General features: G+C 41.6%; 1 protein-coding gene across 1 annotated transcript; it reads right to left on the reverse strand.

Annotated features, from left to right (window-relative positions):
* Positions 1-339: 339 nt before the first annotated feature.
* On the reverse strand, positions 340-27688 carry septin8a (septin 8a). The gene is made up of 10 exons (XM_061085401.1): positions 27557-27688; positions 19061-19175; positions 18654-18849; positions 16070-16256; positions 10561-10722; positions 9233-9329; positions 4081-4249; positions 3821-3953; positions 2970-3139; positions 340-1316 (listed from the first exon to the last, which is right to left on the reverse strand). The coding sequence occupies exons 1-10, from the start codon at positions 27584-27586 to the stop codon at positions 1313-1315; spliced, it is 1263 nt and encodes a 420-aa protein (XP_060941384.1). The 5' UTR covers positions 27587-27688; the 3' UTR covers positions 340-1312.
* Between the last annotated feature and the right edge of the window lie 292 nt (positions 27689-27980).

Below are 27980 nucleotides of genomic sequence, written 5' to 3' on the forward strand. Positions count from 1 at the left end.
TCCAACGACAGACAGTAAATACAGCTGCTCTCATCTGAGTGTAAACTCTTCTACAGCGAGCTGAGGCTTGTATGTTTTCCTGCATCCTGTTTGTGAGCGTGTGTGTGTGTGTGTGTGTACTGGCTTCATGTTCCTGTGCGTGTCCACTGTCACAACACTCACCTCAAGGCGTTACTCGTGGTTTACAATAAAGTTACATCACTTATTGACAATGTAAACACAACCTTGTCTGCTCATTACAATAATATTACAAAAATTAGTACATTTTGCATAATAGGCTGAGTAAGCTCTAGAAAATATTCACATACATTAATGAGTTAATATGAAACAGCACCAGAATATTGCATACACTTTTATTAAGAGTTAAGACTAAGGTTTAGGTCGTCAGTACCGACGTATATGCAGTTAATTATACAATATACAGGTACTCAGTTTTATATTGCTATTAAAATGGATTATTTGGGCTCATTGGATACAGGGATTTATTCTCCTGTGAAATGCATTAAATCTAAAGTCTCAAACAAAAAGGTAAACAGACACACCAGGACAACTTTTCAAACAGTTTGAGATATTCAGATAAAAAAACCTTAAGAAAGACTTGATTTCAATTGTGTCTTCAATATAAATGTCAGACCTAAGGATTTTATCAAATACTCATTGAGTGTTGACAAAGATGTGCGACATGTGTCCACTTCCTCCCCCAGAGATGAAGCTGAAATATCCTGGATACAAACACCTCCAAACTGCAGATCTGGTTACGGACTCTGGCGTGAGGAGAACAAGATGGCAGGAGCCAAACCAAGGATTGTTTGGCTTAATGTTTTTGTACAAAATGAGGAAGTGGAGACGCGTCGTCCATCTTTATAATCAGCCTCGGTTTCAAATATTCGACCCTGGTGTGTTACACTGTAGTACCAAAAAGTTGAAAAGGGGTTGACGGGGTTATAATCTCTTGTTTCTGTATGAATAACTGAAACAAAACAGAAAATCACAACATAGGAAAACAAAATGCATATATATATATATATATATATAAAAAGTGTCCAAAACAAACGGAATGAATGATCCTGACTAAATGAGACGGCCACTGTTGGCTGATGATTATCTCTCACCATCTTTCATTCTTTTCTCCCCTGTGGCTTCATCATGATCATCATCATCCTCAGTGTCTTTGGTCCATGTGCACAATGTAAGATGGAATGTCAAAAAGAGAACAAACAAAAAAAACAAAACATAAACAGGTGTTGACGTTGCTATGGTGATGGAGGACAAATCCGTGGTCGTGTGTGGGGGGGTTTACAGCGCCCATAAATTAACTGAAAAACAATGACAAACAATAAAGAAAATAAATTGAATGAACGAACAACTTGGGAATGGAAACAGTAAATTAAGAAGACATTGAAATTCTACAGAAAAAACAAAATTTGTGTGGAAGGAAAAAGGTGCTTCAGCTCAGAGAGAGGCCACAGCTTGTGTTAGTGAAGAGAGGAGGACAAGCATCACTTCTCTGTCTCTGAATAAACTGCAATAAACACTATTTTAACTTATCAACACGTTGGCTCTCGTTTAACTGAAGGTTGGATGGCATGAAGAAATGAAAGGAATGTCAATGATGGAAGTGTTTCTGACAGCAGCGATGACAGTGTGAGAGCAGCCACAAGAGGGAGCCACCTGTCCTCACTTGAACGCTCGGCCTCAGACTAAAGACTATGAGGAAGTCATGTGCAGATCAGCTCAATGCAGACCTTTGTCTAAAGTTGAGCAAATGTTGGATTGTTTCCAGTCTCCCAGGCAGACATCAGCTTCAGCTCCTCACAGGACAGTTTGACAATGAACCTGCAGAGACTTAAGTACCTGCTCTGATTACGTCTCTAATCCATCACAACTACATGTTTATTCTCCTGCCTACACCTTCCTGTTTGACTAGGAGATTTTCCTCCAGTTGCATTTATAAGCTACACTGAATACGAAAAAATACCTGAACAACAGCCGTGAGTGATTTCCCACAAACACAAACAGCTACAAAAAACTTGAAGCATATAACCGTCTAAAATGTGATTTGCTGTATGATTATGATTTACCTTAACTGAAACTAAGGACTCATTCATGTTAACGTAGCGAAAAAACAACTAAGGTGTCACAGAAAAGTAAAGCCCTCTTAACTTACAGGAAAAACAGCCCCAGTTCACAAACACTGCAGCAGCATGAACCAGTTCCCTGAACGCACCTGGAGACAATCCCTGCTGTCAACTGAATCTCCACACAATGAAAGCAGCGATGCAAATGTCACATGACGTGTTCACTACAACCGGTTACTCAATAATGCATGTGCCACGCGTCCCTGCAGCTGAACTGTCACACTGTCATGAATGAACAGAAACCAGTGGGTGTCTGCAAGGCAGGAACTCCAACATTGTACTGAATGGTTTGCAGTGCAGTGAAATATACATGTGTACTAAGAGCTTAAAGTAGTAGTAGTATTTATACCTGGACCACCAGCATCCCCTTACTCAAGGTAGGCTGTATTCTGCATCACCTATTTATAAGCCAAGCTCGCTATTGTCTCAGAGTGGGTTTGCTGCCTCTTCCCTGAATGTCCTGAATAATTAGAGCGAGGCGAAGGGAAAGAGTGAAAGGACAGGAAATGTTAAGCTTGGGCAGGACATAAAGGGAAGTTCCCTCAGCACATGCCAGGCCCTTTCTAATGGCCGACATGCTTGTGTATTGGAGATAAGTAGACAACAGCGCAGCACATTGGATTCAAGGCTCCTGAATGTGACACTTTGCCAAAGCAGAATGAAACCCCTTCTGCTAGAAAAGAGCCAAAGAGCAAAAAGAGAAGGATTTCAGGCTTTAAGGCACAAATTATAAAAGGCAACAGGATTAGTTGGAGAAAGGAGAAGGAGCTGGAAAATAGGAGCTTCCTGTTATGGATAGAAGAAGGAGAGGTGAGTGAGGGACTGACTTACTTTTTCTTGTCCTTGTCTTTCTTGAGCGGCTGAGATAAGGAGAGTGTCTCGGCTGCCACCTTCTTCCTGTTGAAGGCGTTCATCTCCTCCTCCAGATCTCTCCGCTTCTCCTCCACCTTCCTCTTCTCCTCCTGATGCATCCGCTTCAGCTGCTCGAACTTGTCATGCAGCTGAGAGGGAGGAGAGGAGAGGTGATGATTGACAGAGGATAAAGGGAACAGATGGCAAGCAATGATATTTATTGTGTTTTTCTTTTAAACAATCAATGTGTCAGGTGAAAGCGTTTGCTCAACACCAAGCTGCAGCGGGAGATTAAATCAGGTTATAATTCAACAACAAGCGGATTGTTCAAAACAGCTTGTTACATAATTGACAGATATTACAGATTAAAATTGAGTGTGCTGCGATGAAACGGACTCTAGGTCAACAAAGTAAAAATTAACTAATTTAGTGAGTGAATAATTGAATCAACAGCATCATCATAATGAAAATTGATCATTACAGCTCATGACATTTTCCCAATATAAAACAGCACAAAGTAAGTTAGTGGAGCTGCATCATTTAGTTCAATCTGAAATGATTTTGTTCCTTATATGATGACAGACTGTACTGAATTATCATGTACTTGGGGTTTTTACATACATGTAATGCTTCATCCGAATCAAGGGTTTAATGCTAGAATTTGGCTGAACTGGTTAAATAAATAAATAAAATAATAAACCAGTATTGTGCCGAGTAACCATGTAGCTTGAAAAAGTGCCTCTGAATTCGCAGGGTTTTGGAGATAACCCTGTTCTTTTTAAAATGACATATTTCTGTCCATAGCCTTAGTTTAATTTCCCTGGACTCACCTCTCTCTCCTTTTCTTTCAGCTCTGCTTCCGTCTCTTTTACTTTGTTGACGAACATTTGTCGCATTTGCTCCTCTTTGCTCTGCAAGTCGCCCAAGAACTCTTTCCTCTTTGCTTCATACGTCTCCTGCAGGCTGGAGAGAAGAACACACAGGAGAGGATATATTAGGTATTGTCTGGAAACTGCTGTTGACAGTATCTCTGTGGTTTCAGATATTGTGTTATATTTAGTGTGTGTATGTGTTAACTCTCTCTCTCTACCTGAACGGCTGGCTGTCGGGGTCAGTATCTTTGAATCCCATTTCTTCTAGCTTGCATCGCCGGTACAACTCGTAGTGGCGGGCATGGGTCTGCTCCCTCAGATCCTCCATATTCACCCTGATCAGCATCTCTCGGAGTTTGACAAAGTCGCAGTGGCTCTCGTTCTCAACTGAAGAAGAAAAAGAAAACACCACAATATGTGATTTACTTCGTTGTTTACGATGACAAATCCTGCTCTGTGAAAAAAAGGTGTTGGATTGTGTTAGTGAGTCAGAGCTACACATGTGCAGTTGTGTCTGGTTTCACAGTCTGAGTCTTTGCTTCTCTTGTTCAATTCCCTCTGTGCCCGGCTGTCTTTTTCATTGCTTTTATCATATCTTTAGTCTCCATCTGCCACCCTGCCACACTTCCTCTCCCTTCCTCCATCTCTCTCTCCAAAGCAGGAAAATCTGACACACTAAATCAAATTTGATATCAATTAATCCACATCTATCATCCTTTGCCAACAAACAGGAGTTAATACTGGTGGGATATTCTGCATTTTTACTTCTGGAGCGACTAACAACTTTAGTTTCATGACTGAGTTACTTTCACAGTTAAATGAATTCATGGAGAGGAGAGGGCAGTTAAGTGTTTCCTGCCTGACAGACTGACAGCCGAGGGGTGGGGGGGCATCATTTCCATCCCGATGAAGCCCTTTTACTCATAGGTCACCTCACTTAACTCTGCCAGAACAATATGGGCTGTTCCGGATATTAAAAAGTAAAGTTTTTTTGCTTGGTTCAAGGCCAGAACAAAGGTCAATGTGGGACTAAGATGGACTGAAGCCACATGTAGTGAGAATCAGTCTGGGAAAATATAGTCAGCATGAATATACATTCCGCTATGTGTTTTCTGTAGGGTTCAACAACCTTGAATGTTTTATTATAAAATCAAATGTTTCCGTACTTCTCAGCTGCATTACATAAACACGAGGTTAAAATCACATAAAAGATTGACATTGCGATGTTTGATTTACCTGCAGAAAAGTACTAATTTATTACATTTAAAAATTGTAAAGCTTGTGCGGAAAAATCCATATCATAAAATAATGTACTTCAGAGCTGCTGTAGCTAAAATAACTGACAGTGTTTGTCGCAAGTCGTATGGTTCTCAATAAACTCTACAAAAAAGTACTGAGAGCTTCCTCCCCACACACTTCACTGCTGCTCGAATCCCACTCAGTGTATTTGTGTGTAATGTCTCTCGACGGCCCATAATGTATATAAATAACCCTTATCACTAACATTATTGCAGATGGTGAAAGGACAAAATTAGTTTAACTTTTATTTAGTGTTATTTAAGTCTTTAATTCAATGTTTTTTAGCCAGATTTCCCTTCTGCTGACTCATATTCTGCACTGTTCTCCAGTTTCTCCTTCTTAGCTTTATTTTTCCTTATTTACAGACTTGAAATTACCCTCAGAGTCCAAATGGAAACTAGAAAAACTCTTAAGAATTGGATGTGATTGAGCAGAAATAAAGACCACAAGAACCTGGAGCATATACCTCAAAACATCGGCCAAATTATCTTGGCAAAACAAGAGAAGAGTGGCCTGTTAAAACAGACGTGTGATGTCAAAGGGAAAAAAATAATTTTCCCCTTTCAGGTAGAAAATGTGATCAACCTGTTAAGCAGAACTCAGAGATCACTATTAAGAGATTTTCTGTTGTGTCAGATCTGATGTGTGCGGCGGCCAACTGCACATGAAGAGAGGAGGCATGTGGTCTCTCAGGCACTGAAACATCTGCCGTCCACTCAGCGGTGGAGGGACAGGATGTGTGTTGTGTTTAAATACCACCACAAGCTGTGAGCTCGGAGGATGTAAAAAGACGGCAATAATTTTGACGGCAATGCCCAATTAGTCTGGCATTTAGCTTCTCCTGATGGAAAATGCTGTTAAAGCAGCGCAAGGTAGCAAAACCACACAGCAGCATAACACATGTCAGATGCTGTAACTTTCCTTTATTAGATTCAGATGAAAACAGCCAACGAACACGACTCATCCTCATCTACTTAACGCTGTAGCCGTGTGAATCGCTCACTCTTAACTGTATTCAAATTTGCTGACTAACCACATGTCATTAGAGGGAGACGACGAGTTAAAAACAGAAATTAAGTGTCCTCAGCGTCCAGGCTCCTGGCAGTGCCTGTTCATTTGGCATCTAATGGCCTCTTTGCAGTGGCCTCCCTGCTGAGAGCTGAGTGAGAGCCAATCCTGAGACAGACTGCAGCACTGAGTCCTCAAGATATCTGAGCACAGGCTCCACAAACACACACACGCACACAAATGGGTTAAAGAGACATGCTGCAAACAAATAGAGACAAATGAGCAAAATATAATTGAGCCGAAACATCATGTTTACTCACTGAACACTGAAAGCTTCTGTGTGTACCAGGCAGATCTTATTATTATAATTATTATTATTAAAACAAACTCCAAAGCTCAGTGGTAAATAATTATAATATATCGGGTAGTTTTATGTAGCGAATCAGCAAGATTGACAGAAATAAATAGTCTCTAGTGTCAGAGAGAAGCTTAATATCTTTAATTAGACACTTCTTTAAAATGAGGATGATTATTTATATTTTCACCCAAAACTAGAGGATGAAATCATTAATGTTTAAAGAAATTGATTTATCTTGTCCTTACTAGATAATTACAATTACAACAAATATTGTAAGTGTTCATACTTAAATCAATTATCAAAAAAGTTTTAGATTCACCCATGTACATAGAAATGTAATTCACCAAACAAATTATTTTATGCATAGTTTATCATTATCAGTCTATCGTTAAAAGCTCAATGCGACAAAGTGAAAAGAAAACAGACGCAGTAAATAAACAATGACGTAGAAGAAGCATCCCAGTAGAGGTGAAGGAGCAGGTGTGTGTGGAGGGATGAGGAGAAGAAAACCTTCCTCAGATTAACACGTAAAACAAATATAAATCCCATTGTAGCGTTTTCCATCCCTTTAAGTTTGACAAGCACTTTTTAAATTATGTCATAATATGGTTAAAAGTTACAACATGCAAACACATACAATACACTATTGATGCACAGAAGAAATATCACACAGTAGCTTGCGATGAAGAAACACACTGTCGGCTATGTTACAGATGTCTGGAGTTCAGAGATAACAAAGCACTATGATTCTAAAGAAAGATAACACACACGCTCACGCTCACACACACACACACACACACACACACACACACACACACACACACACACACACACACACACACACACACACACACACACACACACACACACACACACACACACAATCTTTCCTCTGTCCTCTCTCACGCCGGTGGAAATTTCCCATGGCTCTTTAAGATGTTACCATAACCCATCTCCATGACATCTGGCATCTAACAACTGTTTGTACGGATACAGACCCTCCTTTCAGTCGGCCGAGTGTCGGGACACACAGACACTTCTGTCCTCCTCGGCCCCTGCCCTCATGACAAACTGCAGTGTATGTATGGTGAGCCATCGGTTTGCATGTCTGCCTGACTATAAGCAAGACAGCAAAGTAGTGTCCGAGTGTTACATCCCATTAGATCTAATTTCTGTTGTCAGACAGAGATGTGCAAGGGTGAGAGGATGAGAAGATGGAGACGATAATTGAACTAAGCCTGAAATCTTAAGATGCACATGGAACAGCATCATCCCACAGCCAGTGACTGAATATTGGAAATACTTTTAGTACACAAACTTAGCTTTTCATGAAAATCTGATCTGTACATTTTAAATATCATCAGGTTTCACAGATTTGCTGAGCTAAAAAGGGGTTTCAGCTAAACAGGACTGGACTTGACCCCAAGGGACATGCAGCAGGCTTTATAAATAACCATGTGTCTTCTGAGGGATGAAGAATGAGCGTTGTCAGTGGGTAATGGAGAGAGAGAGAAAAGGAAGAGTGTGAGGGCAGTAAACAGAAGAGAGGAGCGGAGGGAGCAATGGTCGGAGGGAATGAGAGAGAGAATAACTCCCATCTGAGCTGTAATATTCTCACAGCACAACTCTGCCTGATGTTATTAAATTAAGCTGTTTACCCTCGATGACAAACTCAGAGGAATGAGCCATGGGAAACAAAGGTCCCTGACACAAAAGGTGACGTCTCCAGGGGCAACGTACGCACACAGACAAACAAGGCCATGGTTAAAGTTTTTACATGCATGCAAAGAAAGATATTCATCACCATGGGCATCACACACACACACACACACACACACACACACACACACACACACACACACACACACACACACACACACACACACACACACACACACACACACACACACACACACACACACACACACACACACACACACACACACACACACACACACACACACACACAGCCCACTCGCTCGCCCTTCATCTCACAGTGTCACTCCTCATGAAGTCACAATCACAGCTGTGCAGGGCACTGCACACTGAGAGGCAGGGTATAAATAAACAGGAAAATGGTGGGACGCACTCGCCCCTCTGACAAGAGCAGGAAACATCCCTCGCCATGGTTACTGATTAAGAGGCTTGAACGTTCAGCTGTTGAGTTACACCGCATGTCGTTTCTCCACATCTACAAAATATCCTCATAACAACCAGCGTGTGATGCAAAATAGATTCTGCCAATATCTTGACTGAAGTGCAAGATTTAATTTTGTGTAAAATGAAAACGTTCTCGTGTATGTGTTCATATAGACCATTTCCACTGGTGAAAAAACCCCACCAACACCTACTAACTTACTTATTATCAGATATTCCCAATATTTATAAGAAACTGAAGAGTGAACTTTTGCTACTGTATGTTTTTAAAGGCTCTGTTCATTGACAAATCGATGAATAGCATAATTATTGCAGTACTTCCTTGGATGCTAATGAATCAGTGGTACGATGAAAACACTTCCACCCTCTGACTTGTGTCTATCATCACACCACACAAGTGCCAACGTCACAGTGTGGCCTCTATCTGTAGCGGTCTGGAGAAAAAGGAGTTAAACGCCAGCTCTTCCCTCCGTGTTGCGTTTGCTTGAGAAACACAAACACACACACACACACACAGCACGATTACCTTGCTCTTAAATGCTTCTCACCTTGCACAACACCCCAGGGGTACTGTCTGGCTCTCACTGTTTTGTTCCCCACTTTGACCTCTTCCAAGCTGCCCACCACAGCGAACGGCAGATGGGCCTGCACAGGAAAAAAGGTGTGTGTTAGAAAGGTCAAGAGGTCACAGGGGTAACTGCAAGCATAACAAGGGACTGACTCCTGGCTACTTGTCTTCTGGGGTTACACTTCCTCTGAGATGTTTTCCCCCTGGCTGCTTCATGCAGGTGTTCAAAGTCTTAACAGCACAGATTTCACTGGACACAAGCATGTTGCTGTGCAGCACGAATAATTCAACAGAGGGGATTAATGAAAGTGGAGTGGTCTTTTCACTGTGGCCGTCCCCTCTCTTATCTTTCACAACCAGACCACACCAGAGCGACTTGCGACCACGTTGGCACACGAGCTGCAGCAGACGGCTGTTTTAAAAAATGTGGCTCAGTTGAGGTGGTAAGGGGCTATTTTGTGCAGTGATTAAACACACACATACACTTTCTTTTTGCTGTGAACCCGTTGGGTTTGACATGTTGGCATCAGAGGGGGAAACATGCCCCATAGCAACCTCAAAAATTAGGCGGTGAGTTGAAACCAGCTGGCCGGTTGCAGCTCAGAGGAACAAGCTGGTGGAGTGTGGGCGTTGATGTAACCAGCTATGAATAGATGGGGACAGTGTACAAGCACCGTGCCTGGGAGAACCAGCACCACTTTTATTTCCATGCTGTATTATTTATCCATAAGAGAATAAACTGTATAGGGGTGTGTTCAAACAGTTACTTCACACACAACCTATTTGTACTCAAAAGTCTGAATATTCACTTTAGCAAATGTCTTTGTAATAGCTACCTGAGAAAAGGTCATTAGTTTATGTTCAATTATATATCTACTCAATTTCTGATTTCATTTGACATTGTAAAATATGTAAAATAAAACAATAGCCCAGTTGGAGGAAGGAATGTATGCCACCAAATTCATAAATTATTTTACTATGGAAAAAATGGGTAATTGGTGCTGTTGAGCAGTGTTTAGCTATTTATGACGTCTATATATACTGTATGTCCAAGCACATGCCCAGGAACAGCTCGTATTTGGAAATATTTTTTGTTGTTAAAAGACTATAAAACAGCGTCAGCACATGCTGCCATCACCAGATGTCTAACACATGTGGTACATGAGGGTGCAAGTCTTAAAAACTGAATTCTCTTTAACACAACAATTTTGAGACAAATGTAAAAGGTGTAAAAACCCAATTGTTTTATTTGGCAACATATGCTGTTGTGTTCAGTCTATTAAAGTCAAGTGTTTCTGGTTTACTTACGTTCATGGAGGCGTTGATCTCACTCACGGTTTCGTCGTCGGTCGGGAACTGATAAATCTGGACGCCGTTGCTCACCAGCTCACTCATGATCTTTATCTTGAATTTATGGAGCTCACTCTTGGAGATTGTGTCCGCTTTGGCAATGATGGGAATGATGCTGACCTGAGGAGAGGTTGAGAAGAATATAGGGTTAAGAGTGGCCTCTGAGTGCATTTTTAATTGACATCAGCTGTGTGTCATATGACATTTATATAATGTGATTATTTGGTTTAACCTGGTTTGAGGACAGGATTAAACAACCCTTTTAAATTAAAGATGCACAGAGATCAACCAAAACTTTTCACAAATTTACAGAAGGACTTATTGTCTGATTGTTATGTTCAATCGGCATGAGAAAAATGAACAAATCTTCCAATATTCATATTGAACAGCCGAATCGGATTACACAAGCAAAATCAAGTGGGTACAGGCCTAAAGTAAACACTGTAAAAAAGCTGAACTCAACCCAAACATGTCTGAGGAAGAACGAGATCATGTGCAGCTGAACTATACAGCAAAAATAAGCTCAGTCAAATCCCCAATAGATAAATTAAACAAACAGTGATTATGAAAATAAGCCAGGCTCCATGTCCAATCAGCTGCAGATGTGCAGAAACAAACACAGTGTGTGTGCATTCCTCTGTGTGGCTGCATTACCCACATCTCTAACCAGGGGGGTGGGGGGGATGGGGGGGGAGTCCTGCAGATTCACTCATCAATTCCATACTGTGCCTTCCAGAGCAGGAGCCAGTGCTTGTTAAGTCAAATTAAAGCCTCATCATACTTATCTGGATCATTAATTTACAGCAGGTCAGCTCGTATCACGTTGTAACCCTTATTAAATAAACCAACTTCATTAATTGCTTTAATTCAGTGCTGAGTAAAACTGTCTTTGGAGGGACGGGTTAGTGATATTTGCTGATTTCCCATAATCGGGATTTTCCCAGCTGGCCGAAGAGTATTCCTAAATAGTACTCGGTGTTTGTTCTGAGCCAGTCATGCAGCTGTGACCACATCAAAACAGTTCACATGTAAGATAATCGCTAGAAAAATAAAAATCACACTCTGGAGCTTGATATTTCTGGTACCATTCGTTTTGATCTTTTATGAACAGACTGAGGAACAGTCAGTGTTCCAGGGATACAAGAAACATGTCCATACATTCTGAACTTTAGTTATGTGAAAAATATGTGAAAAAACTGTTAAAAAAAACTTTGTTTATACTATTTCTTACTTAAATATGGGGAATAATCATGCTCTACGTTTTTGAAATACATTTCCCATAATCTGGAGGCCACAGGGGATGTAAACACCAAATACAGTGTTGTCATGGAGACATCTAGCTGTGTGTAACTTAAGGCATATTCATTGCCTGTTTCATTACATTATGTTTCCCATAGTAGAGTAGGAAATATCATTCCTTTTTGTCAAATGGAATTTACAAACTGAATCCTCTCCATCATACTATTGGATAATTAACTAGAAATGTTATTATCATTTTAAAGAAAGATCTTAATTCTAAACAAAGGACTCCTCCTTCAAACTGTTATTTCTCTTCCTGCCTTAATTCACCACAAACCACAGTCGCTCTGCCGGCCCTGCCACCATCCTCTGTAGAGAGTATTGATTTGTATCCCTGTTAACACTAAAAACACTATTGTCTAACCTCGACAACGAATTCTTCAGTCTGAAGGGAAAACGGTTTCTGGTCAGCTTCCTCTGCTTTTCCTGTGACAGGGCAATCTGGCGGACAGGCCAGATCTGTTCGTTTATCTTTAGTGTCCAGATTGGTGCTAATATTCTCCCACAGTAATGCTTCTACTGACATGTATTCAGCACAGAAAGCAAATATTAGCGACTGGACAACCAAGACAGTCTTGAAACGACTCATGGAAATAATCGGATTATTGACCGGTGATGGGGCTCTAATCTCCACTTGTATCATTAATTTTAGTGCTGACACAATTAGCTGATTAATTGATGCACAGGAATGTTTTTGGTATCAATCCTTTTTCTTTTGCTTTGTTATTTTCTCAGTTTTATATCTACAGATGTAAATTGAGGGTCTGTGAATTCAGAAACCTACTTTTAACTATTGCAAACATTTCACAGACTCAACAGTGAATCGGGTAATTGACAAATAACCAGTTTGATGAAAGAACGTTGAATAACTTGCCGTAGCAACACTTATTTGGGCAAAGTAGGAACTTTCTTTTGTACACCTCTAGCCACTAAAAAGCCACATACAGAAATAATGTGATGAGTTGCTTTCAGGATTTATTGCAGTCAAAACATTAATTCAATCTGGAAGAGAGACCAGTGCATAAACCTCACCGAGCCAGTTTAACAAAACATTGTCACATCCACACATTGTGGTCACTCAACACTGGCCTGGTTTCAGATAAAACACTGGTCGTATTGCACGCTGTGGAAAGATTTGCTGGGACAGAGTCACTGAGGTCAGAGCGGTGTCCACACTGTGGCCACCCACTCAGGCTAAGACCTGGGTCCATTGTTGCACAACGATGTAAATCACTCTGGATAGAGGGGCCTTCTTTAAAGAATTTTCTGGTGCAGTGCAACTGTAAAACACAGGGAATTTTTAAAAGTCACACTGGAGTTGGGTTCATTGGGCATTTAGCTGAGGTAAGCTGCTTTGATCCCACTCATATTAGTGCAGAGTATAACAGGTAAGCTGCTCTCCGATAGCAAACTCATTTAACATGTGTTCACTGCTTTTTCTCTGGCTCATATAAAAAGAGATGAAAATAATATATATTTGGCTCAGGAGAGCTACCATGACTCGGTTCAAAGCAGAGGGTTCAGAGAGTTGGCCGTGTGTGTTGTGTTGGTTTGGATGGTGTCAGGAGCCAGTTGGCAAACACATGGTGGCAGGTTTTGATCGCTCTGTTGGCTGCTAGTGACGGCACGGAGGCTCCGTGGTCAGCGCTGTCACCTCACAGCGAGAAGTGTCCTGAATTTGGATCTCAGACCCATCTTTGGGGTTTGTGTATGTTTTCCTCCTACGTCAGAACACAAGTCAGGTCTTCTCGTGGGGATAATTAAGAAATGCAGAGTTTTCTTGTCATGTGTGTGTCTGGATAAATCAAAATGGTCAAGTATTATCTTAAGATTTAAGAATGTTTTGTGCATTAAAATATTACAAACAAATTGTGCATAACATTAACAATGTTCCTGGATTGACGGAGTGAGTTGACTGAGGTAGCCGGGGTCACTATTTTGAAGCGTTACAGGAGACGTGTGGCAGAGATGTGCAGCCGTGCGTCCACAGTTGGCAGAGGTAAGCCAGCAGGTTTCCATCACAAGCTTGACCATCTGCTTTGTTCTGGATTTATTATCATTGCATCAACAGACACACACACACAGGCCTAAAGCTGCCACTCTGTCCTTCCTACAGCAGGGCTATCAGGGGTTGTACCGTATGCATCCACTGAAGGACTGTGGAGGGAGAAAGCAAAACCCTAAGAGTGAGGGAGCGGTAAATCTACTTGACTGATTTATATAATTTGATAAGTGAAATGTAGAACAATTTAATGGCCCAATGTAAACAAGCGATGCACAAAAACACATACAAAGGCAACAAGGTGAAAACCTAGTATACAGCTGGACCATGTTTATTCAATGAGTAAAACTGAGAGCTGCTGTATAACTGCAATACACCAATTAGCATTATCATGTCATCATTGCAGAATAATTGCATTCTGCCCCATGTCAGCCGGTTTCACTGCTGTATTTGTTTGCATTATTTTGTGCTATGGAGCCGGCAGGGTAAAGTCTGTTTGATGTAAAATTCATCTGACATGTGCGTTCAAACACACACACGACTCCTCAGGGTGATGTCTAGAAAAGTTCAGGGATGCGGTGTTTGTGTGAACTTTAGTCTCTCACACAGCGCACAGCCTCAGACTGGGCAACAAACTCTGTCTCTGTGCCAATCGCTGAAATGAATAGACGTGGAGAAAGGTCTGATTCTCACTCGAAGGGCAGCACTGGCGACTGTCTTCTCCAGAAAGAAGTCAATAAATTGTCTTCTTTTTTTTTAAGTCACTGAGGGAGTCCGAGAAAGTCTGGAAATCTGGCAACAAATGTTAACTTGGCAGTAAAATGCAAACTGTTGGCACAAATCTATTTTGAAAGTGCAATGGCCCATGGGAAAACAAAACTCGGGCAATGATGTAGCTTTAGTCAGCGTCACACAGCACTCACTTGGTCACGGACATTTTGAGGATGTAGCAAAAAGGAGATAGATCCTACTTTGTCCTTTCCTGCAGTTTTCTGTGTTGAAGTGCTGCTGGATGTAAATTAAACAGGCTATAATGTCACCAAAAATCCTGTTCCACACATTTCTTCTCTCATTATTGCCTCAAGTCAAACCCCAATCTTCACTTATCTGGCTCTGTCTTTGTACTCATTGTCCTCCGCACTTTGGGAACACGTGTTTTCCACACTGACCACACTTTGACACCATGATTGAGGATAAAAAAACACTCTGAATGCGTTAAGCTGTGTTTATGGCACTGAGCAGTTCTCGAAAAACATTTGAACAAAATGTCAACAGGTAGAGCTTATTCAAGTGTGTTGTAAAGAGGAATACAATATCTGATAGTAGCGGAACTCAACCTTTAATAGAAAAATTCAAGAGAAGCCACAGCAAACAGCTTAGACTTTAAAATCCACATACCTTCCCATTCATGACCCTGTCCTTCCCCACTGAGCCCCCCACCCCCTACTTCCTGTCGTGCTGCAAGTGTTGTTGTGATGAGATTTTTCCCACCACTTGTCTAAATGAGGCCACGCCAGTGATGGTGCCTCCAGTGTACACCAATAATCCGTGTAGTAATACTCACACAAGAGCCACAAAAAAAGCCAAAAATCCGTATGACTCAGAACGTGACTATTGACTTGTATAGAGTATTGTGTTGTCCTATTAACATGTCAAACTGGAACACAGCACAACAAGGATGGATTTCAACAATAACCCGCGTGCTATTTCTTGAATGCATTTTATTTTGATGGATGAGACTTTAAAAAATGTGACACATCTGCCTCCTCAGCCGAGTAAAGCAGGTCTTCCCAAGTATCTGGACTGTTGTCTTTCAAATCTTTTTCCATAGAAACAGCCAAATGAGTTCACTCCAAAGAACGAAATGTGAACTAGTCTTGAAATCCTATGCGCTGAAATGGAAGCTGTGCACGTTCACTGAAACCTTTTACTTTTCAGCTTTATTCTCTTGGGACACAGAGTCCACACCCTTGCTCAGGGATCAGGGATCTCCATGTCTCAGTGGAGCGCACACTGGTCCCAGTAAAGAGGAGATCGGGTTTCAGTGCACTGATACTATTCACAGACAATGGGAAATGACTGGGAGTGTGCTTTTTGCCAAAGGGGAAGAGAATAGCACATAGCACAAATATATGGATGTGTTAAATATATGTCGGTTTTGTGTACCTTGCTGTCCAGTTTCTTCATGGTAACGAGGTCCAGAGACTTGAGGGAGTGTCCTGTTGGGGCGATGAAATAAAGGCAAATGTGGATCCTGGTGTCGTGGTAGTTAAACAGCGAGCGCTTGATCTTCAGCTCCTCCTGGAGATAGTTTTCAAACTGAGTGTCGATGTAGTCAACGATGGGCTTGTAGCTGTGAGGAGGAAAGACAAAGAGAAAACTGTGAGGATTTACCAAGTTGGTTAAGGACAAAAAACTGTATCTGTCCTCTGGTTTATGCTTTGGTATCAATATGGACTCGTCACAAGGGAAATGAACTGGAGACAGTTATGTTTGCAGAAACTGTGTGATTTGATTCTATGACAAGTATTAAGCTTAGAGTTGTACAGCTTAATGCTGCATAAAATGTATGTCCAGCGTATGAGAGTCTGGATGAAACAAATCACAGAGGCCGCAAAACATCCTGTCTGCTCTCACAGCATGGCGATGACCTGTGGACTCCACAGTCCATCAGTGAAAATTAAAAAAAGACAATCTGAGAATATCAGAGTTATGTAATATTTTCGTATTATGTAGTATGCTCGCTAGTGGAGCAGCACAGTTTGTCTCTGTGAGTTGATTTTAATATATTTCAACAGCACAACAGGCCCCAGTCTAACTGGAAGGATTGTGAGACAGCTCGAAAGATGTTTCAGATTACATTCACATTAGGCTTGTTTGAAGAAATCTGCAGCTATAGTTGCTTCACAAATTAAAGGGGATTTAACGACCATTAAACATTTAGCCACGTATTTAATAGACTGCATCATTGCTGCACAAATGCAAATCTCTTTCAAGTGCATTGATTGTTTGTCACCATAGATACAAGTCACAGTCACAGTTTAGTTCTCACTACACCACATGGCATTTTCAGACAATTTATCTCTGCGGTCAGAATAATCTTTGTTGGAGATGTTCTATAAACTTATTTAATATCCACGAATCAAGCAGCCCAACATCGAAAAGATGTTTCCAACAGACGCTGCTCTAGTTCCGGCAGAGATGTGGATTCCTTATGTTGTAGAGCCCGACCGATAGAGATTATTAGGAGCCAATACCAGTATAAGGGATATTTTACAGTTTAACTATAAACTCAATTATAAATTAGTATAAATAAAAAAGAAATCAATCATGCAACCTTACATATAGTACTTGAAATTACGTTAGAAAATAAAAGCTTGCATATTGGCAAACATAAACCCTGATACGCTCATATTTTTCAGCCAACGGATAAATCGGTCAGTCTCAATTACGTTGCTATGCTTGGCCACTACACGAATACCTCAGGCTCATTGATTCCAGCTGGTGTCACCTCTGCTTTCACATTTACATTTCTACATTTGATTGAGTGGTTTCTTTCTCTAATCTGGAACAATGTAAACACCAGAGAAAGAAAATAACTTGATAATTACAGAGTTCATTGTGTCAAACTTAGAGTTACGGACATGAATTAGATCTGTGATTTATAAATGAGTGACAACCGCAAACCAAAGTTATTGCTTAAGTATAAGATCTTTGGGCATGTTGCCTTGCTAAAAATAATCTTGTTTAATGACAATCCCCTAAATTAAAAACCAACTGTCTTGGTTCACTTCCATGTTCTATTCAGCTCAGAGCGAGATTCAAGTAAACATTGATCCTGTTTCCTCAGCCAGAACCATGTTTACAGTCGTCTGTTCACTCCCATCGCATGTATCTTCAATCTTCTCTGTGGAATGCACCAACTCTGACCTTTGGGAGCTCTCTCTCCGTGTGCATGTACAGTCTGCAGCAGGACTCTGTCCTTCAGCATGTTGATTTTATACGGCCAGCGGAGAAAGCTGCTACCAAAGGGCGTGAGAGTGCTGCTTGCTGGATAGGTCACAACAAGAACGAGCCATTCCACAGCTGAATGTTAGATTAGAAAAAAAAAAATCTATTTCCTCTTTACTGCTGCTGCACTTCTTCCTATTTTCATCCAACTGAGAAAAGAAATATGTGCAGGATTCTGGACTGATGTTAGTCTAATCTGTTTCTCAAATGTTCATCCCTTGGATCTAATTTAGGCAGAACTATGACACTGTTATCTTGCCTCTGCTAAAAGGAAAGTTTGATCAAGATAGACGGCAAAACCTGTGCCCTAAGTATTTGCACATTAGGACAAAATAACAAGTATTTTTTATCAGAATATATCAAAACAGTCCTGATGCAATAAATGACAATGTTGGTCAGATGCACCATGTTTTTTTTTGAAGATCGGCAGGTCAAGAAACCTCTGAGCTCGGCATAAAAGTGGGTCAAATTTATTGAAGGTTATTTTAAGACATTTATATTATATATATTATTCATATCGTCCAAAATTATATTCTTTGATTTATTTCAATGACTGAGCTGCTTTCAGATATGAACTGAAGTCATCATCATCAAATTTTCCTGGAATTTTCCAGACTGGCTGTGTATGAATGAGGACTAGCTTCTCATTAATATCGCAACTGAGCTGACGTCACCACAGGTGATTCGTATTGTCTAGTCCCGTCACTCTTAACATCCATTACCATTTCACTGTGCTCACCTGTCCTCTTTGTTGATCTGATCACCGAAGCCAACACTATCAACAATCGTCAGTTTGAGGTGGACGTTGCTTTCTTTAAGGTCGTAAGTCCGTGGCCGAAGGTACACGCCGTTCTGGTAATGGCTCGCCTCTTCGTTCTCAAACATAGTGTTGAAAAGTGTGTTCATTAATGTCGACTTGCCAATACCAGTCTCCCCTGCGGGTGGCAGCAACCAGAGAGACGAGACAGAGAGAGAGAGGGAGAAAGAGAGAGAGGGGAGAATTTCATCAGCTTTCAGACCTGGCTTTTTACAACAACACCTGGGTGGCCTGTGTATTTCTATCAAGTCAGACGTAGAGAAATGTTCAGCAGTTGAAACACATTCTGTCACACACGTGCTGCATTCAGGCTGTCGTTTGATACTCACCTACACAGAGGATGTTAAAACAAAATCCCTGAGTGACCGATTTACTGACAAGTTGGTCAGGGAGGCTGTCGAATCCAACATGGCCGCCCAAAGTCAGGTTACGCTTCTCTTCATTCTGAAGAATCAGACAAAAAGAGATGAATTAAAAAAAAAATCACAAGTCTGGCTGCATGTGAGGAAAACACCAGGAGAAGACATTAGACAGAGGTATGAAGAGTTGGGTGGTACAGAGGCTGAAGCCTTCACATTCCTATGCAAATTTACATCAAAGTGCCCTGGTTCATTCTGCAGATGTTAAATCCATCAGCTAACAGTGAGTTCAGTGAGCAGGGCCTGCTGTGAGGATGAGCTTCAAGAATAATCCTTCACAAGCATGAGCCGCTAAAGACATTTCCACACACTTTGAACGAAACAACCGGGGAGATGAGCTGATTCTGTGATTTAATACAGAGTATGGAAAATTTGAATATTTTTAGACGAGAATAAAAACGTTTCTTTAAGTTGAGCACTGACGGGTCCACACAGCCACCTAGTAGAAGCAAAGTACATATATGATGTGAAACCATTTATCTTAATTCAGAGCTCAGTGACAACACATTTTATAAACTAATCAAACTGAGTGTGACAAGCTTCACAAGTCAGAAATGATCTGCATTCACCAAAGCTATTGTGGATTATTGCAAATAGCGTGCACATGCACTTTTGTAATCAATCTGCATGTGGGGAGGAGCCGCCTGGAGCTTCAACCTCAAAGACTATGATGTACAACAAATCAAAGATCAACAGACAGACACTTTTGGATTGTAAGCGTTTCACCTCTGATCTCCCTTATCTGTCCCACCTTGACTGAGGCACAGACAGCCGGGAAGCTGGGGGAGCATGTGTGTGAGAACTGTAGAGGAGGGGAGGCAGACGGCACCTTGAGATGAATGGGGCCACCCGAGCTCGTCTGGCTCAGCCACGACGGACTGCATATTTAGAGGCTGATGTCACCGAGCGCAGGCAGCCAGAGAGCAGGGCTCAGCTGAACGCAGCCTGGCTGTGTTGAGCCAAGGGGTGGAGGCCGGCTCTGTGTTTACTGCAGATGAGTTATAAATCTAACTGAGGTGTACAATACAGGATGAGCACTATATATATATAAATATGTACATAAAAACACACTCATACATGTGTGTAATTATGAGCTATAAAAAGAGAACGAGCTTAACGTGTCAGCGAACACAGCTGAAGTAATCGCATGTGAGCTGAGCTAAGCAAAACTGAGCTGAGCTGTAGCACTGGAAGTTTCATACACAAGCATTCAATAAAAAAAATCTATACAAGCTGTAAATCTGCCTGGAATGTTGTTAAATGTGTCACGGTTTGTAAAACATCAAGCAAAATGAAGAAATATAACTTCATAGCAATTCAGGTATCAATATCTGCTTGGATTGCTGAAGGGGGAGGGCGTGGCCTCTGGTGTCGTGCCTGCAAGGACACCGGTGCAGCGACTCTGGAGATTGCTGAGAAGTGTTTAAAATCAGAGAAGCTGATAATCTGTATTTGCTTCTTTTTTTTTTATCAAGGAAATGATAAATAAAGACCTGCATGCTCATTTTATCTGTTGTTTCATGTCCGGTTTCACATGTGGCAGCTGCATAGTCTGTGGAAGTGGGAAAAGTTTTGGTCCCACGCTCCAAGTCTGGGAGATTTCATGTGTTCTGAAAGCTCATGGTACACTAAAAACTGTTAAGGCCTTTAGAAAAAGGTGAGCTTGCCCTTGAAGACAATGTTATCAGTGGCAAGCTTATTTGATAAGCAGCGTTCACACATGTGCTGAAGTCCAGACATTTTCCATAAATTTAAAGTATTTTTAAGTATGATAAATCAAATCAGATTCAGAAAAATGCGAAATATTCTCATTCGTGAGAGAGCTGTGGCTTGACCTCCCTGTCATTAGCACATGATCTTTGTGTAAAAGTATGTGAGAGGCTGATGACTCTGTCTGTGGCTGAGGGTTACAAAAGAGAATGTAGACGTGACAATCAGTGTTATCTTTTAGGGATCAGACAGAAGAACTGCAGAAAATGATTCATTTCCCCAGCTGTGACTTCCATTCTGCTCATAACCTACTGGATTTCAACAACACTAATAATGATGCCTTTTGTAGTTCCTTATACCTTTACACCAATCAGCAAAAAACGGGATATAACCAACCAACAAGAGCGATTAAGAAAACTGTGACTAATCTGTTCTCCCATCTACGCAGGCTACTCCAGAGAGTAAAAGAGCTGCAGCATGAATTCTGACACGAATGAAAAGCTTGTGAGTAACTGCTCCTGGGTCAAGAAAGAACAAAGTCCCCAGGCCACCGTATCACCAGGCCAACAGGAAATGGCTGCGCTGAAAGAAATGAGGCTCGACTCATGTGGGCCAGCTCACAGTGTCGTGAGTTTGCAACTGATGGCTGATGTGAACCACCTTCTTTTTTATGTAACCGAAGAAATGCACATGTGTGATTGTGAATAATTAAATAAATATTCGCTTTTACACATAAATTAGCAGGTACACAGATAATCCCTTCCCACTGCCAGTGGAGGAGTTTGAGGTTTTTTCCCCACTGCATCTGAAATATTGCTCTTGCTAGAAAAGTCACAGCTGCATGTTCTTCCCACGATGTTAAAAAAAAACATAAGTACACAAACTTTTGTGGCTATTTATGCAGCAGCATCCGAAAGTTAAATGTGTATCATAATGTTGCACTGGAAAAGATGCAGAATCAGCGTCTAGACTGCCAAAATAAAGATGTAAAAGAAATGAGTGTGTTTCCCAAGGTGTTGTGTTTCCATAACTTTAAAACCTGTGTCTACTGCAGTGTCATTTGACCAAGGAGTGAACGCCAATTGTATGTATTCCCATTAAGGACAAAAGCCAGATGTTAGTGGGTGTTGGTTGGTTTGTTGACCATTGGAAAAAAGGGGCTCTAGTGTGAAAAGCTAAATAATAATGATTATTTTCATTAAGGATCGATTTTCCATCATGTTTCCAATTAAATCATAAATTGTTTAGCCTTTAAAATACCAAATGATAGTGAATTATGTCCGGCCCCATTTTCATTTTGCTTAGAAAATGACTTTTTACAATGAATAATGTTAAAGGCTACAACTTTAGCTTGTTTTTCAGCCTTTGTTGGTTTACATGTCTGCAAACTGGCACCATGAAAACCATGCTGAATAAGCACTTTCATTTCATTTGCAGTTTAATCCACTGCTATACAGGACTCTCGCTGAATTTTCTTCAGCACTAATCGGCCGTCGAATTACGAGTCAAAACAATAAACTGAATCATCTCGACCTTCGACCATGCTCACGAGACAGCCAACTGTGACAACCACTTTCCAGAAGGTTAAATAAATACAGCATGTGACACAGACTCAACCTGACATAACCGAGGACAAAACCAAGATAACTCCACTAAGAGAAACCTTTTCTGTGAGCAGCCCTGATGCGACCCGAAAATCCTCCAAATCAGTTGTTCCATCTTTCACCAGACGCCGCTGTTATTCTGTCCATCACCCCCCTCAGCTTATCTTCTGCATTCTGGCGTGCTCCCACCTGACTGGTGTCTGAGCCGTGGTTGCACCTCGTGTCGGCCTCAGTGAGCCTCCACTGGACGGACAGGAGCAACCTGACAGACTTCCACACACACCCCTGCAGTTGTTGCTTGTGTGTGTGGTGTGGGGGGGTAAACAGAGGGGAAGGGGTCTTTGAAAAGGGTTTTAAATATTTACAGGATATTGATGTGCAGTTTGGTTTACCTTAAATGTTGTTTCCACATTCAGCTATAAACAGGCCAGATCAGATGTAAGGTATTTTTTTCCCTCAGATCACTTAACTGGACGTTTCCACCTCTTAAAGACTATATTTATTATTTATAAGACATACATATTTACTTTACACGTTCTGACGCATATTTATGAATTAGGTAACAAAGTGTAGGAGGCAGTGTTTCTTTTGCAGACTGACAGGTATTGTTCAGTCGCTACTGGACGGAGTTGTGTGAAAATCAAGCTGCTCTGGAAATAATTGTTGCATCCCTACAGAGAAGTCCTTATCTTCCAGTAGCTTTAACCTCGATCCGACTAGTCGTTTTTAAACTTGACACTCCAATACTGGACGGTAGCTAAACTGACTTGCCTGTGGCAGGACTGGACAGTAGAAACTGTAATTAAAACAGAGACCTGTATAAAGAATGCACCTCAAGCCAGGTTAAAGGACGAGTACAAATTGGGGAACTGAGCCATGAGTTACTTGCTGGAGGCAATATAAGCTTTTTTTGGTGTCACAAGCAGATGTTGGCTTCTAGAGATGCAATGGGTGTCTGTGAGGAGCGGACACCACATACACAGTAACCTCAGTGATAAAGCCACATGTACCGGCAGTACGCTTTTGGTGAGGTGGCTTGTGATGGTGCTTCCTGTCCAAAGGCTGTCACGTACACTTATGAAAGTGTAGCTTGACGTCCTCTATAAAGTCATCTTGTTTAGACTGACATATCATGCTATTGGGATCGGAGAGGGTTTGGCACAAACATTTTTACAGCTCGTCTTATGCCACCAACTAAGAAATTAATTTTGCAATATTTCAAACCACACGTACAGATTTTGCCCTCATGTGCTGCTGTAGCCGTTCTCCTGCTGCTACTTGTGCCGGTGGTGATGTTGTAATGGTAAAAATGTAGACGGTTGGGATGCGGATGACGCAAGGACAAGGAATCCGCAAGCACATATAGACAAACAAGTTTTTATCTGATTATTGTCTAATCAGTACACTTGTGAACAACAATTGCAATGTACTGCTCAGCTTTGTTTACTCATGTACTCAGTGCCCAACAGGGAAGACTAAAAAAATGAGTGAGAGCGACGGGAGTCCAGACAGAATCCATTTAATGGGACAGATGTACAGCATACTTTAAAAAATATGCAGTTTCCTTACTTTCACTGAACGGACACAGACCTAGATTTGCCAGCTTTTTCCCTCATGTGCATGTTAAGCTTTTATACATGCAGAGTCAGATGAAAAGCATTCCTGTTTCAGGATATAGACGAGCTGTGCACAATACTAAGGAGAGGTGAAGTTGATTTAATCATAGAGTGCACAAAAATGTGGATCCTAGTAGCGTGTGCCGGGGTTAGTAATTTAAGAATCGTATGCGAGTCGCTGTGAGGTGTTCGTGTCACAAAGGATGCAAACAGAAATCTGGCATATTGGTGTGTTGCAAACAGTTTTGACTCTTTAACTGAATTTGCCTTACACTCACTATTGTAAGGCATAAAATGACAGAAAAATGACCATCCCCTTCTTTTACTTTCTACAAGTTTTAAGTCTTTGTCCACTCGGCTAGTGCTGACTCAGCCATGTCAGCGTCAGGCGAATGAGCCAAGACTGACATTCAAATTCATGACTTGTGCAAGTTGCTTAATTCTGCGTATAAATAGCCACGTAATGGAAACAAATGTAAATAACTGCAGCTTTTTTAGTGTCCACACTGATGAAAATCACGTCTACTTCCCATTTAAGGCGAATAATACATAAGAATAAAAGCCCTTTGAGCTGTAACCCCATCGTTTTAACAAGCCACAGGACTGCTGATGGATTCACTGGGTGCTACCAGGATCAAACCTGTGACTCCTTTTATGATATACTAAAAGGGAGCACTGGTGGTTTTACGACATCAACAACTAATAGTTCAGCCTCAAAATCTCCACTCAGCTTTGGCGGAGATTATTCTGAAAGCCATTTTAGAGCGTCACGATTTTGAGCTCTGTACTGGTCTTTGAGGGGTTAAAAACTTGAACCTATTCTATACATGGATATTGACTCATCACCACAGGCTGCAGCTGGGCTGTCATTATTCATCTACAACACTGGATTTCACAAACTCGCCTCTGGGCAATTTTGGCCTGCTTGTTCTACGTTCAGCTAACAACACTAATGACAGCAAACAGTCAGTAAACCAGACCTACAACCTGACCCGATCAACGAACAGATGGGGAAAGCAGAAACTAGGGTTTCTGGTTTAGGGTACAGTGTTTTAAGTCCGCTGATTTGTTTTTTAAAAATTCAATGCAGACTGATTCTGATTACTCTGTAAATAAATGTAGCTGGAGAACATATGCAAATCATGAATTCACAAGTGAACAACACAGCACAAACAACAAAAAAAACTCTTTTAAAGTATAAGCCTTCCCCCACAATTTGTCGGTCCACATCTTCTGCCCTGAGGCACTTTGTGAAGCTAATTTAATTTTATGCAAGCCGGCCTCACGGGAGAGACGATGCTCTTCAGGGTCAGCAAGCAGTGTACATGAATACGTTGGCGGCCATTCCATTACATAACCACCGACACATATAGCATCCTCTTCATGCTACACACTCGAATGCAATCAGCGAGTGAAAAAAAAAAACAATAGAAGTTGTGAGCTACATTGATCACCTCACGCCAGCTCTGGCCTAGAAAGTAATCCCAAAGCTACAGCCTCCATTGGACAGGGATTGATGTGGGACAACAACGCAACCAACCACACATCCCTATCAATAGCTGCACATAATTAACAGCGGGCCCTGTACACAAACTGCCGGGCACACATGTGAGTTTGTTCAATATGGTCTCACTTAGTTCCGAAAAGTTAGACAGGAAGTCAGACTGTCAGGCAACTATGCTGCTCCTAGCACTGGCCTGTTTCACTGCATTCTCAGCATTTTTCTCATTAATCAGCTCTCCAATTTCCTCTCTCCCAAAAGAGACGGTTAAGAAGTCGCCAAACCCGCAATGTCTTCCGCCCAACCCCAACTCCTTCTTGGACAGGTTCCTAAATGTCAACTGTGCAATGTCTTTCTCTGGATCCTCTTTTTATTTGGGATCCTCTCTTCCTTCTTTTTCCTTCGTAGCCATGAGTTGCACCAATAAATGGAAGGAGTGGCCCTGGAGTGTGTTCTTAATCTCTTTATCCCTGCAGCTCAGTGCTGCTTACTGTCCAATTCCACACCACAAGGATCTCCTCAGGCATCTGCCAAAAAGTTAATCACCCTTTCGAAATCTCCCCCTGTGGATTCGCCTCATCACTATAATGTTGAGTTCTCCATAACGCATGCTTGGTTGTGTGAATTCTCCACATATAGAACTGCCTACCCAACCAATGTGTTGTTGCACGTTTCTTCAGCCTGTGTTGCATCACCATGATGAAGCCTAAAAATAAGGTTACACCTGAATGACGACAGGGCTTGGCACAATGGAATAAAATACAGGATGCAAACATTCCACTGTCATTTACTCGTGTGCCCAACCTACCGCTGAGATATGCAAAGAGGGAAAAAGCAAAGTATCAGCCTGCTCAGCATCTGGCGGGAAATGGCCTTTGGAATAAATGTGTCAAAAGAAGTTAAAAATAAAGAAACGTTTAATTTTGCAGCTAAATATCAACTAGGACATGATAAAGTATCAAGTGCTGTAGACTTACACCAAATAATATGGCAGTTCTACACTAGAAAACTCAGATAAATACATAAAATACGTACAATGGCCTCAGTAGAATAGAAGATTGACTTTATAAAAACCATTTCCTGTTTCATAGCATCTTGACCACTAACTTAAAAATAAGTTTGCCCAAGTGAAGAGGAAGTTAAGACAAAACCAATTACTAACTATGACATGATATAGTTTTAAGTGTTGTAGACTCACTCCAAATAATATGGCAGTTCTACACTAGAAAACTCAGGTAAATACATAAAGTAGGTGCAGTTTCAGTAGTACAGAGCATGGACTTTACAACCACTACCTCCTGTTTTATAGCATTTCATCCACTAGGTTTCAAATAATTTTACAACCCTGAAGAGGAAGTAAAAATGAAACCACATGGCAGCACATCATGCAGTATTAAGTACTAATTCAAAGTAATACTGCAGTTTTTAAACAACAAAACTGCAGTCACTTCCCATTACAGGGACTGTGGTGAACAACATTGACTGTAAGGAACCACCTCCTGTTTGTGTAGCATTTTTTTCCCATGTTGTGCTGTAAGAGTGTTGTGACTGGATGTTATTAACGTGTGTTTGGACACCGGGTTGTTTACAGCCACTTGTAAATAAGATAAACTGGGAACACTCCAACACGCTACACCCCTCTGGATTCAGCAATTCGTGATTTTTCCCAATAACACACAATCAACGTTACGTGGCACAACGTTCAACCCAACGATGGCGGGGTTGTCTTCGTGTTGTGTGAGGTGAGAAGACAACATGACAGAGACCCCCGAGCCACCGCCTTGACTGAGCCCCACGTCGGGGTCCGGAGGGCGGACACAGGGGGTGAAGGAGGAGGCGGTGGCTCGGTTAGCTTACACGGCGGCTAACACCCACACTTCTCCTAATCACAACCCGAAGTCCCCTCTCTCTCTCTCCCGGGGTTAGGGTTAGCAAATGTGTCCCTAATAAACCAGATAAATGCGGTTCCACTCACCGAGAACACGTCTACGTCCGTAGCAGCCATGGTGCTGGAATGTGCGGGCGGTGAGTGTGACCGAGCCGGGGTGAAAGGGAGCAGAGCCCTCGACTGACTCTCCGTGCTAGCCTGGTGCTAGCCTGGTGCCGAACTAGCGAGTGAGCGGGAGGAGGCGGCTGTGGTGACCCGGGAGGAGAGGCACTCAGGGCGGGGGAGAGCTGGCGAGAGCACCGGGAGGGAGGGAGGGAGGAAGGGAGGCTAACAAGCCAGCTAGGCGACTAGATGGCTCCCTGACACGTCACTTCCCCTTCGTTGGCAGGCTTGAGTCGTGTATTTCCTTACGTTGATAAAAGTGCAGAATGATATATTAATTAAATGCTAATTAGGCTAGGTGGTGTTTAAAAATACAATTAATCAAAGAGTTACAAATTGATGTTGAGTG

Source organism: Limanda limanda, chromosome 14 (assembly GCF_963576545.1).
Source record: "Limanda limanda chromosome 14, fLimLim1.1, whole genome shotgun sequence".
NCBI classification, from domain to species: Eukaryota; Metazoa; Chordata; class Actinopteri; order Pleuronectiformes; family Pleuronectidae; genus Limanda; species Limanda limanda.

Excerpts from the sequence above, each read along its gene's own strand:
- septin8a (XM_061085401.1), bottom strand. The coding sequence starts at position 27,586 with ATGGCTGCTACGGACGTAGACGTGTTCTCG. Across the intron at positions 19,176-27,556 it reads CGGACGTAGACGTGTTCTCG|AATGAAGAGAAGCGTAACCT; the intron begins GTGAGTGGAACC and ends CTGATTCTTCAG. Across the intron at positions 16,257-18,653 it reads CAGATCAACAAAGAGGACAG|CTACAAGCCCATCGTTGACT; the intron begins GTGAGCACAGTG and ends TCCTCCTCACAG.